The following is a 13,580-nucleotide window of genomic DNA, read 5'->3' as shown; positions in this document are numbered from 1 at the left end:
CTCTTTATATATCGCGCGCGTTACTACATATTGCACCTTATTTCGAATGTGTTTGCAAAATCTCCGCATAATTTGCACCCCCATCTGTTTGGAGCTCTAAAATTGCCAAAAAAAGTGCGCAAATTATGCGAGGAAATACGGTAACTTAAGTGCACATTACTACAGAAAATGTGTACCAACCCTAAGGTGTTATGACCAAACATTCATACCGCATAACCTCTGAATATTTGGCAGAGCTACAGTGTGCAACAAAGCTCTTCCATGTGCTACAAATAATATGTTGTTTCAGGGTTTACATTCAGTGCCTTCACTGAATCTTTGCAACCTTTATTTTCTCATCAGTCTGTGAACCAATGAGGCAGCGTGCCAATGTTTTCAGACCAGTTAATTCAGGTTTACTTGGCCTGGTTCACCTTTATGTAACGTGTCTCATTTCTTACTCTTTTGAGACCGTTCTCGCCCATTACTTCAGGCATTCTTGCAAGTTAACCTCGTGAACATTTTACCAAATTTAGTAATTTCAGCAAATTTTGGTTTACGTCCATATTTACAGGGATTCATGCATGATGAAGTGCACCTCTCAGTGGGCTTTCTGGTAGTGAGCTTCTCAAATGTATACTTATTCTCAAAGATCTAATTGATATTGTTGAACATTCGTTATACTGATCTCTGTACATGAGTTTACCTGGACATGACGTGCTTGCACAAGTCTGTAAAATGCCTATTTCTCCACACTCCAACACATTCGTCGACAGAGTGCATACTGAAATGCTACCTATTAAAACTTGGTTAAGTATAAGTAAGGCATTTTTGTATCTTTGATTAACTGTCGTCTCTGTATGTAATGTACCAGAAACTATAGAACACTGCTTTGTTGACTGCATGTTGACTACAAGGACGACATCTTGTTTGGGGGGACATTCCCTAAAGGACTTTTAAAAAGGATCTTGATTTAAATCCTCATATGATAAGATATTGTATGCACCCTAAATGTGAAGTTGTCCTTTTTGACTACTTATGGCATTGCGCAGTTTATGGAAAACTCGCCTGTTAGCTAGATTGGAATGTAGAGCCAATTGTATCTTTGCAGTCACATTTCATTCAGGTGGTTTCACAACTGAAAGAATTTTACGATCAAAGAGGCTTCCAACCAGATATCCATGCAATATCCTTTTGCCTCCCTTTTAGAGAACTGTTTACTATGATAATTGTGCTGTGAAGTGTTTGTTTTGGCCTTGTAGGTGTGCACATGGCTATTCTGGCAGCTATGTAAATATCTTCTGCAAGTACTTATATTCATAATAAATACCATTAAAGAAAAGAGAGAGAGAGAGAGAGAGAGAGAGAAAGAATATGCCAGGGTGGTGTAGTGGCTAACGCGTTGCACTAAGTCCAAGGGCACGGGATCGTATCCCGGGCGTGGTGTCTGCACTTCAATGGGGGTGAAATGCCGAAATGCCGGATTAGTGTGCATTGGGTGCACGTTAAAAAAGCCCAGGCGGTCAAAATTATTCTGGAGTCTCTGTGTACCATAATAAAATTGTAGTTTTGGCACATAAAACCCTAGAATATCTTTTAGCATCAAGGAAGGCCCCTTCCCCCTTGATGCTATGATTAGGGAAAAAAAGTGAAACTGCATCAGTGTAATGCAGTGCACCCCTCAGTTCCAAGATGCTCACACAGGCTGAAAAAAAAAAAAGTTGTACGAGACATTCTTAATTTTCCTTGTTCTGAACAAGGTTACGCTGCCATAGTGTGTTCACAATAGATGCATTACATTAATCCCTTACAGAGAGATAAAACTTTATTGTGTCCTTGATGGGGTTAAGGGGTGGCGAGGGTCGGGAGTCTAACCCCCAATCCCCCCCTTCCTCCGACGGCGGCCAGTTCTTGCTTACATTTAGCAGCACTTTGCAGACAGATCAGCGAACCAAATACTGTCCCAACATGCTGTTACAACATGGTTTTGTTAACAGGGTAAAACGTGCGTGCTAATGCGCACAAAACAAAAATTACTTCACCCGCCTTTGGGAGGGCTCGAACCTCCAACCTTTCGGTTAACAGCCGAACGCGCTAGCCGATTGCGCCACAAAGGCAGACGGGCATCGGTCACTTATAGTAGTTAAATATACCAATAAGACTCTTAAAAATTCTTTTTAATAAGATAGTTATTTAGATTATTTTAAATCATGCAAGCAGAAAGTAATTAAAGGCGCCGCAGACGTATATTTGCTGAGCAAACTTTAGAAGCATTTCGAGCCCGTTTATGACAGCAACAGACACCTGTCGGCGCGTTTTCGATACCGGCGGTGCAGCGCACAATGATGGCCGCCCCTTCGTGGCTGTTTGAGAAGAGGCACCTTAAAAAGCCACGATTGGGGCCTCCTGACGTTTACCCGCAGGATCCGAAACAAAAAGAGGTGACACTAAGCTCTTTGCTGCATCAGTCAAGTTGCCGAATCGGACGCCGTTATTTCTGGGCGCCTAGTCTCTTTCCTCCGGTTTTCACTTGGTGCGCTTGTTCACTATGTTGCGATGCGTGTTCCCGAGCAGTACTCCTCGCAATATTGCGCGTTGTTTTGCGAATGAACGCCTGTGCAAACATGAAAGTAGAATCACTTTCCGTTTAGTGTTTCTGGGCACTCTGTTCGAGCTTCCTTGTGTTCGAGCAGGCTCTGTTGCAAAGCTTGAAAACATCTTGTGTCTGTTCAGTTTCCTTCTATGCGTGGACGTTTCGCTTAATTCTGTTGTTCACTTTTTTCAGGATGAGCTCACGGCTATAAACGTGAAACAGGGGTTCATAACAAATCCCCAGATCAACGACGAGGTAAGCAGTTGAACGAATGACGACCTTTAACAGTCGTGGGTATTGCGGTTATTTTTTCTTCGTTATCTTATGTGATCGTCTAAGGATATTGCGCCAATTTTTCTTCGTTCACTATGTGGGTGATCGAAAATACGGCGTACATTACATTTAACAATCCGCTCAACGCATTTTTTTTCTTTTTCAGTATGGTTCCGCCAGAAATGCCAACATCACGTCCGCAAAAGTAAGTCGTCTAGCTGTTTCTTGAATGTGAACAGCTGAGATCAAAACGCCTTTATTTTTTCGCGTGTCTAGTTTACTTTGCCGAGAGGGCTAATCTTGGGTAATTAGGTGCATTTTACCATCTCATCCCATTTCAGTTCGGAGCCTTCTTCAGTGCCATTCTTTCTAAGAAACAAGAACTTAATACAATTCAAGATTCGTCCCGAAAGAAACAGCAGATCAACACCAAAGAGCATTTTTGGCCAGTAAGTATCCTCAGCACAGCATCGATAGCTGTCTTTTATTATCAGTAAAAACGTGTGCTTGATGTTGTTCTCTGAGGTCATGTCGATGAGAATGTTAAAGAGTGCCTGTGTGTTTCCGAAACCCCTCTGTCACATGAAGACTTCAAAGTAAGGTGGAGCGCTACTGCATGGTTTCTAGCATGCTTGACTTGTCATGTTTTGTAATGTGGTAGATTATACCGCTGATTTTAACTTTGCTGTGAACTTGTTGCTAATTGAAACGTATGTGAAAAACATGGTAAAGCTGCACATATAAATGAACTTGCAGGTTACAGCAAGGTCCAAGAATGCAATTGAGGCTTGGTTTCGTGACCTTGCTGGATCTAAACCACTTACCAACCTGGCGAAGAAGGTGAGTAAATGTCTTGGGGCACTCTGTCCCTGTGCAATAGTTTGGTGAACAAGCATTCCCAATTTTTCTGCAAGAAAGCAGATTTTCTTGTGAACATATTACATAGTGTTCTCATGGTATTGGGATACAGTTGATGATAATTATATGCTATTGATCTATCAATCTGGCATGTCAATGTATGAAGCGATTGTTTTAGTGTGAGTGCTGAAGGCATGGTAAGATTGTGTTTGATTATGAGAAAGTAAATTTACCTTTGATCTCTTATATCTGTGATCATGCCAAAGCTATTTAGAATCCTCTATGCTTCTTATCATGCTCACTTTTGAATGCGTTTTTGCTGCAAGTAAGCAAGTGGGCTAGTTGAGTTCGTGGGCTAATTGACTTCTACTTGAGCGACAGACATCTGATACTTTTGCATGTGACATTGTCTGTCTACTTGTTATTTCTTAGTACATTCAACTCGGACAAATGAAATAAGTACTTGGTTCTTTTAGTTCTTTATTGTACTTCACTGTGCATTTTGTTCTTACCCAGGTTCCCATATTCAACAAAAAGGAAGAAATCTTCTTGACGCTGTTTGAGTTTTCAGTGCCTATGCTTCGGGCCGCTTGGTTTATCAAAATGACCTCAGTTTATCATGTTGCCATTTCTGAAGCAAAAATGAAGAAACGGCAACTACCAGACCCCTGTCAAGGTACTTCTGCTCTTATGTTTCTCGATATGCCTAATTTGGACGTATTGTGAAGGTATCCTTTTTAAGGTCTTTTGCGTGAAAGTATTTTGTGCAACTGAAGTGTTCTACCATGTTGACTGCAACTTCTTGGCTGTGCGTGAGCTTGCTTCAGAGTGTAGTCTGAAGGACACGTCACAGCTGTTCAGCCTTGCAGCAGCACCTGTTTTAATCTCAATGTTTTTTGTGAAGTCCACATAATATCCGCAACGCAGCTGCATGTGAATTAATATTGCAGAGGCAACAGTTTTCCCATCACCCTCTATGAGCTTGCTTGAAGGAAAAAAGAAAGTGCACCGGCTTCCACTTAAGTAGTTCGAGTTCGTGAATTATGGCTCAAAGCATCATAGAGACAACACTTGAGTTCTGTAAATTATCCTGTTGTCCATCTAAGATGAACAGTGGAACTAGGCGATGTGGAGATGTACACCCTACAAAATTTTAGCAGAAGCAAGCGAGTGTCAGCCTCGGAGTATCATAGAGCACGGTGGCAAAATCTGGGAGAATACATGCATGTGCTCAATGAACAGTTTAGTGCAGGTGCCCTCTGCTGGGACCTTCCGAGCAACTTTTTTTTGCATCCATATGACCATTATGGGAAAGATTTAAAAAGAAAGAGAGAGAAAGTGGCATAACCAGTGGGCATATATTGAATTACATTCCATTCAAGCAGTGCCAGTTGGTGTTTTCTCATCTCTTCTTAGTGGTGCATGAACAAAAAAACTGATAGCAATAATAAATACAAAGCAACAAACACAAAGTCTGTTACTGGAACAGCCTAGCAGAGGACACTTCACCAGATTGTTCATTGCATGTACACAATATTCCCGCACATTACACCGGCTTGCTCTCTGAAATGGCACTGATTAACTTGGTAGGCAAGCTCACACGTTCCTGTTAAAAATTTTGAAAGATGCACATCTAGGACTCTGTTCAGAGAAGGCACATGTTGTTCAAGGAGAGTCATGCATATCATGATTAGCATGTTGCCTTTCCAGCACGAACCTGTTGTCTGTCCTATGGCAACACTGAACCTGGCTTAAAAGGACATTAGAGGCAAATATAAAGTCAAGCTAAAGTGATAGATTAGTGTGATTAGATTCGTCGGACGATCTCGCCGCTGCCACCATTTCCAGGAGTTGAAGGTCGTAGAGAGGAACTCGGTGAACAGGATTTATTTACATTATTTACATCTTAGACAAGACATACATCGACAGTCTAGCGTGACTCCCATATGGAGCCCGCAAGACTAACATACAGCAAACAGCTTACGAGCACACAGCTCACTAGTACATCTCGAGCACGACAACGAGCACTCAACGAGCACCCTCTAGCAGCCGGCAATCGCTGCTTATAAGCCCTTGGTCTCCCACGGAAACGTTCGTCCAGTCATCGTTCGACGTCACCGAAGATGACCTGCCTTTTGGAGGTGGAGGAGGGCTCACATACACGTGCCGCACACACACACACTGGTGTAAAGGTCCGGAGCCGACGTCAGAGGGGCTTCGTAGAACTCTGCTACATCCGGGTGGCACGCCGGGTAGCACATTGTCTGTTGTCTCGAAAAGCTCATGGGGAGGTTCCGCCAATTACCTCCCCTCGAGAACTCTCCTGAGCTGACCCCGCGCCACGTGGCTGCCGGTTATTCGCAGTTCTCTGAAGTGTGCCCCGTCCCGGTTGGATTGGAACACGTGCAGCAGCCTGAAATAGCTGCAGGCCGATCCTAACAGTATGCAAGAATCTCTAAAGTGTCAATATTGTTCAGTGGGAAGACGCCGACGAAAAGCTATATAAAACTATATTTACAAGGCAATACACCACACTTGGCCAATTAGAGGCTAGCCTGCGCTAGCCTCTAATCGTCTTCGTTGTCTTCACCCCGCTCGCCTCTTTGTCATCGCAAATACTGTTACGTAGCACTATCCCAGGCGGCAAAAGCGCCGTCCCGGAGCGACTAAACGCCGGACTCGGAAGCAGTGTAGTAGGCCTTGAGCCTACTGATGTGCACAACATTACTAGATTCCAGAGTAGAGGACGAGGTTGAAACACAGGAGCAATTTCGTACGTCACAGGCGTCACCTGGTGGAGCACGCGTTAGGGCCCTGTATATCGTGAAACTAGCTTCTCTGAAAGTCCGACGTGACGACAGGGCGACCACAGGAGCACGAATGCACCAGGCAAAAACTCTACGTCACGGTGGCGGTCATTGTACTGACGCTGCTGAGTGGTTTGCGAGGCCGTCAATTGAGTATGGGAAAGCTGGCGTGCATGGTCTGCGAGGGCGATGGCGTCGCGCGCATACTCGCTTGTTGAAATCGCAGCAGGAGGAAGGTCGGTTCGCGACCGTCCAATAGATAAAATGGAGAAAATCTGGCGGTGTCGTGCTGGGAAGAATTGTACGCAAATGTGACATAAGGAAGGGCAATGCCCCTGTCGTGGTGGTCCTTGGAAACGTACTTGGACGGCAAATCGGTGAGAGTACGGTTTAAGCGCTCTGTCAGGCCATTGGTTTGAAAATGGTATGTAGTCAGTTTGTGTTGTATGGAGCAGGAGCGCACAATGTCGGTGATAACTTTCGAGAGAAAGTTACGACCACGGTCAGTAAGCAGCTGTCGCGGGGGCGCCATGAAGTAACATAATGTCACGCAAGAGAAAGCCTGCGAAGTCAGTGGCGCAACTGGTAGGGAGAGCCCATGTGATAGCGTATCAGGTGGCGTAATCAGTTGCGGCGGCTACCCATTTGTTCCAGAGGATGACGTGGGAAAGGGACCAAGGAGGTCTAATCCAACACCTAAGAACGGTTCCACAGGGACGGTGATTGGCTGGAAATGACCGGGAGGTAGTACCTGAGGTGTTTTCCGACGCTGGCAGGGATCACAGGCAGCAACATAGCGTCGGACGTATTATTGTGAACAGAGCCGAATCGCGAAATTGAGGTAAATGCAAGACACGATTAGAGGCTCCTCTGGTACATTCAAGTACTTGACCGATGACAAAGGCTTTCCTCATTTAAATTCTGTCACTAGTACTCAACCACTCGTTATAGAAACATCATTGTATTGCTCTATAAGATGAAATAAAATGCTACTTATCCAGTTGTATTTCTTTTTTAGAAAAAAGAACTCATTGACGTTACCCTTGACAACGATGCAGGCAGGCGAAAGATTTTGTGTTCGCTCGACTTGAACTGCCAGTGCATTCGCGTTTCAGTAATTTCATTATTAGTGCTGCACTGGCTTTGCTAGCTCGCGAAACTCGTACAAACTGCAAGTAGCAGAGAATTCCACTTTCATGTGATGTCGTGGGATGCCCGAACGGTCCATGTCACTTGACCAAAAGCAGTTACAGCAGTGAATCCGGCCCTGTCTTGGCTCAGTTTCTCTATGGCCGCGCATTTGTGTGTTGTGTAAAATACTGTATTGCCGTCTGTAGGGCGCCATTTTGCTCACCGATGGCAGCAAAAGGCGGTGATGGCGTATGCAACGTCGCCACTCCCCTGCTGGGTGGTGGGAGATTTGAGTTGGGATAAAGGTATACAGACTCTTCAGATGCAATTTTCTTGTCAACTAAGTCTATTCTTGGCAGAAAACAAGTGCTGTGAGAATTCTGGAATGGTATTTAAACAGTCCACGTCGACTTAGTATTTACCTTTAGTGTCCATTTACGTGTGCGTGCTCATGCCGGCATATAAACTCAAGCACAAGCAACTGCGTGCTTTCAGTTATCAGTATTGTTTGATTCATTCATGCCTTTTAGACATTTCCCAAAACTCAGTTTATCTTCTCTGATAACCATGTCCCTTGACATTTGCATTGGATGACACGCCACACAATACACTGATTTTTGGAAGTGATATACTATAGACATAACCTTGTGGCAAACCATTCTGGTGCCTTCCAGACCTTTTAGGTGTTACAGATAAAATGCTGAAATGAGGCTTATAGACCATCACACTGTGGTGTCACATACATGTGACAGCCTTGATAATTTTGGTGCCTACTGCTATCAAAAAGGCCTTTCAATTGAATGATAAGTGCCACTTTACTATGCTTGTTGCACTGCTGTACATCAAAAGCACAAGAAACCAAGATTGATGGGTCTTCCAATCACAGTAAGAGAGCTCTCTTTGACAGATTGTGTCAAGAATTTCAAGAAATATCAATGAAATAGAAGTCTGAAATGAGAAGCTCAGCCCGTTCTGCCCATGCATCAATTTGTTGTGTGGTCACTGTATTTGTTCACGAAATTTAAAGATGTTAATCTTACTTACACCGTGTCACCCCAAAAATAATGCATTCTTTCTGACTGCTTACAAGACTTAAATGAAACCTTCCCATATAATATATGATGCTGCATATCATATGATGAGGATTTAATTTTAAGCTCACATTCATCCATTCCATGCTGCTTTTTTTTTTGCTTGCTGCAGAGTGGACTGCATCACTGTGCAAATTTCTGCGGGAGCTACTGCACAAGCTGGTGGAACATAGCCATCCGACAGGCCCACCCCCGCCTCCACCAGGAGGGGGTGGGAGCACACCAGGTGGTCCTGGTAGTGGAGGTGGGGCAAGTCCTGGTCCTCCTGCAGCTACACCTGCTGCTCCCAGCATTCCGCCCGACACCACCATTGCCAAACAGTGGCATTACTGCACCAACCTGGCCTCGCACCTTTATGAGGTGAGTACTCTACGTGCTTCATCTGTCCAGTGTCACGTGGAATAGGAACGAGGGGGTGACTGAGAAAGTAAATGAATGAAAAGTAACTTTATTGGGCAAACTTGTGCCCACAGAGAAAAGAACCAACTTGGTGGCAACGATTGTGACAAACACAGTAGCTATTGCTGAATCAGAACTGAAGCAGCTCTTGCTCCCAATGAACTCCCCAATGAACTCGAAGCTTTGAGTTGAAGACACACTAAGGGACCTCTTCCTTTGTATTGTACTACATCAGTATATCCTACGAGCCTCTGATCAATAAACTTTACTCAGATAAGGTGATAGCAGCAAAACTTCAAGAACACACTGGTAGCATTGATGTGTGCAGGTAATGAAAGAACATGCATTTAAAAAAATAAATAAAGGCAAGGCTTCATGTCAGTGTCAAAAACAAAACAGACACATCCCACAGCATCTAAAATATGCTGATTTGGTTAATGACTGTCGTTAAAGGTGATGTACTCTTCACTGAAGGTACAGTACATACCGTATTTACTCGCATAATGATTGAACTCGCGTAATGACTGCACCCCTTAATTTTGTCGTCAAAATTATATTTTTTTCCTTTCCCATGTAATGATCGCACCCCAAACTTGCCTCAGCAATATGTCGTGTGCCAAGCCTAGCTAATGATGATCGCGCTTACCATCTGTCGAATGCTGTCGAATGCTACGCGAACGACTCTTCCAAGACATACCAAACGGTCTGCACGTGCCGAACATTCTTAATTAAGCAGATGCCCCATTTCATTCCTTCCATCACTTTCCGCACTTCCATAAAAAAAAAAAGCTACAACCAAACTTGCCTTGGCTTTATTACTTGTAGGCTTTATAACAATTTTGGTCAACAGCAACAAAAAAGGCGCTTTTCGATTCTTCTCGTCTGCACTCTTTGGCACGCAACAAACTGCGAGCGGCAACGATAGTAGCCAGGTTTACACTGATATGTTAGAAGTGTACCCTATTCATATGACGACGCTTGTAACATGGCTAAGATATTCGCCCATCCATAGCGGAACCGTGCCGTATTAATATAATAGGGAAGACAAATGCCGCAGTTTCTGCAGCGTGCCCGCCATTGGTTTCTGTCACTGGCAGCTAAGCATGCCCATCTCTGTTTCTGTCCCCTCAAAGTGGTTATGGCTACGTTATTGCCACAAACTTGCCAATAGTATTGATATTATTTATTATTGATGCGGAAGAAACTATTTCAATGCGCGTAATGTACTCATGAGAAGAAAAAAAATCGTGTTCGGCGCGTTCGGCGTGCTGCGTCGGCTGCCATTGTTGTTTTGATGTCCCGCACTGTTACAGCAACAGACGCCCATTTGTTGACCCGTTGTCATCCCACAGCAAACATGGGATGAAAAAAAAAATTGTTTTTTCGGGAAATTTAACCCGTGTAATGATCGCACCCCTGAATTTGTGTCAACTTTTTTTTACAAGAAAGTGCGATCATTATGCAAGTAAGTACGGTATCTCATGTGGCACCATTAGTCAGCTACCACATCTTGTAACCCCCGTATTCAGAAATGCATTGTAACTTGAAGTCCATGCTTGACTTGATATAAGCGACGCCTGGTGAGAACGCACCCAAGACGCTTATTGCGTTTCCTTTGGTGCGTTCACAACAGGCGTCATTTAAATGAAGTCAAGCGTGGGCTTCAAGTTAAGATGCATTTCTGAATACGGGGGTAAGGGTGAATGTGGGCTAGTTGCCACTTCAAATCAGCTGGGGCTGGTCTGGGTGCATGTATGGCTTCATGTTGCGACGAGTATAGCTTAATGCTGTACTGCAGTAAAAGTGTTAAACCTCACGGAATTGGAAGGTAGACAAAGGAAAAAAATCAACAAATGCATATTAGGCACCAGTGTGGGGGCCTGGTATCTCACAGGAGTACTGACCACTGTGGGTTCCGGCTTAGGGAGCCTTGCGTAATGTAGCGAGTTGCCGCGCATACTCACTTGGCCTGCAAAAGGGCGCCAAGCATTGCACACACTACGAAACACAATGTTGCCCTAATTTAACGGAAACAGGTTTATTTGCCTTTGGTGACACCCAACACTGCACAACACACGGTCCCAATGCGGCGCTGGAAGCAAGGAGGCTTCCTTGGTAAAGGCAAAAATGCACAAGGGGTGGCGCTAGCACGTCGCTGCGGGAGTATGGCTCCCCACAACACGCCGCAAAGGAAAAAGTGTACCCACAGCTATGCTGCGTCCTCTTGCAATTACAGTCGAACCCACTTATAATGATATTGGTTTTAACAATATATCAGTTATAACAATGAGAAGCTGCTGCACCGTCAAATTTTGTATGTTTTGCATGGTGAAATAACCCGCTTACTACAATGCCCCGACGCTGCATTATCGGTTATAATGATGAAGTTTGGCTGCTCGGAGTCCGAGCCGAAAGGTACTGAAATGCGAAATCCTTGAAAAGAAAAAAAAGAAAAGAACAAGAAATTTGAGTCGCTGTACGATGGCCCGCTGCTCGAATGGCCACCGTGCGCTCATTTTCCACCCTTCTCCACGCGCCTCTCTCCCATCGCCTTTCCACCCCTCCGAACTCGAACGGGCTGCGCCAATATTGCTACGCCGCAACCATCCTCCGAAACACGAATGGACTGCGCCAGCTGCGCTGCTCACATCTTGCTAGCTGGCTCCTCATTCAGTGCAGTTCTGCAAACAGAGTAATTGCCCATATTCGTCTTTGTTGGTCGCCTCGAAATCGTTCCTGGCCATATGGTTTCTCAGCCTCTTTTGACTCGCCGCTGAAACGGAAGATGACTGACCCGCCTGCTAATAATTGGCAATGCACGACGTTGCCGGTGAAAAGTCAGTGCATGGCTATAGATCTGGAAACTAAGTGCTTCTAACCGATGAGGCGATCGTCGCGAACGTGCTTGAATCGGATAGCAACGGTGACAACGACAGCGATAACGCGGTAGGGCAGGCTGCCTCAACGTGGTCCTCACAGGAGGCCTGGCAGATGATTCAGTCCTTTCGGGGTTTCATTTTCACGAGGAATCTTCCGCTGCACTACGTGGAGCACCTGGATACCTTGGAGAAGAATGTCGGCAAGGCTGACGGACATAGGGTTTTCTCGTGCAATGCAGTGCGACGTGCGCGGTAGATGCTTGTGGCAGTCTCACCTCAGCGTTTCTTCTGGATTTCTCAAGCTGACAGGCTGCCGCGGCAATCTTCTCGCATTTCTTAAAAGGCCCCTTTTGGGCCCACCAAAGCGCTGCCTCGGCGGTGCTTGCATTTCGCTTGCCACCCGAGACCCCTCTTTGCAGTTATAGCAGTGCCACTCTTTAACGCCAACAGCCGTGGCTTGTTACATGAGATCGGAGGGCCCAGGAAGCTGTTAAATGAGTGAGCACAATCGGCAGCCAGATGGAGGAAGGTGGTCGGGAGGGGCACTGGCCTCTCCGCCATTAGAGTTTGCTAAGATCAGCTCTGCCATCCCCCTATTTTGATTTTTTCATGCAATCCGATTTTAACAATTATTGGTTATAACAATAGAATTTTCATGGCAACTAAGCCACAGCCAATTTTTTACTTTGACCAGGTTCGAAGCATTCATTGTAGCAGTATGGTGATTTAAAAAAAATGTTTGTTATATCTGGAAGCAGTTTCCATAGGAAACATTGGAACACTGTAACTGCACTAAAATGTTGTTATACCCAATAGATCATTATATCTGGGATCGTTATAAGTGGGCTCGACTGCATACTTTTCGTATTTTGTTGGCAGGAAGGGCTTCTGGATCATCAGGACTTCCTCAACTGGATTCTGGAGCTGGTTGAGAAGACCAAGAGTCCAGATGACCCCATCTTGAAGCTTGTCATGCCGCTCACACTACAGGTCAGTTGCAACTCTGCAGCTTCTCCACAATGCTCAACGTATCATTTTTGATACACTGACTTTGTTACCTCAAAACACCTATTTAAGAACTGGAAACTTCAGGCAAAACACATAGTAGAGTCTTTTAACTGCCAAAGTGAAGTTTCAGTTTGGATAGATTAGCTAAATAAAAACAGTTAAGCATCTGTACAACAAACTTCAGTATAAGAAATTCTCGATATAACCAAGTATTTAACTTTTTATAACCTTTTGTATAACTATAGAACATGTATAGTTGCTGGCTGATTTTCCAGACGTTAGAGGTACCGAAATATAGTAAGAAAAATTGAACAATCTGAAAAATTCATTCAGCCAAGAAAATGACATTTGTTATTCTTAGAGCAGCTTAAAAAATTATCTAATAGAGTTGAATCTCGCAATAACCAAATCGGCAGGGAACGCGGAAAAATTTGCTTACGCAAGAATTTAGTTGTTGCTAAATGAAACAGCACTGATAGGTAATGCGTCACAGAACGAAACTTTACTGTCCAAATTCCGTTAGCCTACTTTGGCAAGCTTTGCTCGAGGATATAGAACTGCA

At 44.4% G+C, this 13,580-nt stretch overlaps 1 protein-coding gene and 1 non-coding gene across 6 annotated transcripts in view; one reads left to right on the top strand and one right to left on the bottom strand.

The window, feature by feature from the left end:
• Positions 1-2,022: 2,022 nt before the first annotated feature.
• On the bottom strand, positions 2,023-2,096 carry TRNAN-GUU (transfer RNA asparagine (anticodon GUU)). The gene has a single exon. It is a non-coding gene; the product is annotated as a tRNA-Asn (tRNA).
• Positions 2,097-2,262: 166 nt separating this feature from the next.
• LOC135904930 (mediator of RNA polymerase II transcription subunit 12-like protein) overlaps positions 2,263-13,580 on the top strand; it is a 210,016-nt gene continuing 198,698 nt past the window's right edge. For all 5 annotated transcript variants that reach the window (XR_010565259.2, XR_011511295.1, XM_065435944.2 and 2 more), the window contains exons 1-8: positions 2,263-2,420; positions 2,765-2,827; positions 3,012-3,050; positions 3,187-3,294; positions 3,602-3,685; positions 4,220-4,379; positions 8,845-9,092; positions 12,890-13,000. Coding sequence is in view for 3 of the 5 variants with exons in the window: in XM_065435944.2 (XP_065292016.2) it covers positions 2,322-2,420; positions 2,765-2,827; positions 3,012-3,050; positions 3,187-3,294; positions 3,602-3,685; positions 4,220-4,379; positions 8,845-9,092; positions 12,890-13,000 (912 nt within the window). In the remaining 2 variants the exon portion in view is untranslated. The remainder of the gene's footprint in view (positions 2,421-2,764; positions 2,828-3,011; positions 3,051-3,186; positions 3,295-3,601; positions 3,686-4,219; positions 4,380-8,844; positions 9,093-12,889; positions 13,001-13,580) is intronic.

This window comes from Dermacentor albipictus, chromosome 1 (genome assembly GCF_038994185.2).
Source record: "Dermacentor albipictus isolate Rhodes 1998 colony chromosome 1, USDA_Dalb.pri_finalv2, whole genome shotgun sequence".
NCBI lineage: Eukaryota > Metazoa > Arthropoda > Arachnida > Ixodida > Ixodidae > Dermacentor > Dermacentor albipictus.
Note: the sequence above shows the minus strand (reverse complement) of the source record. Positions and strands in the feature narration are given on the sequence as shown.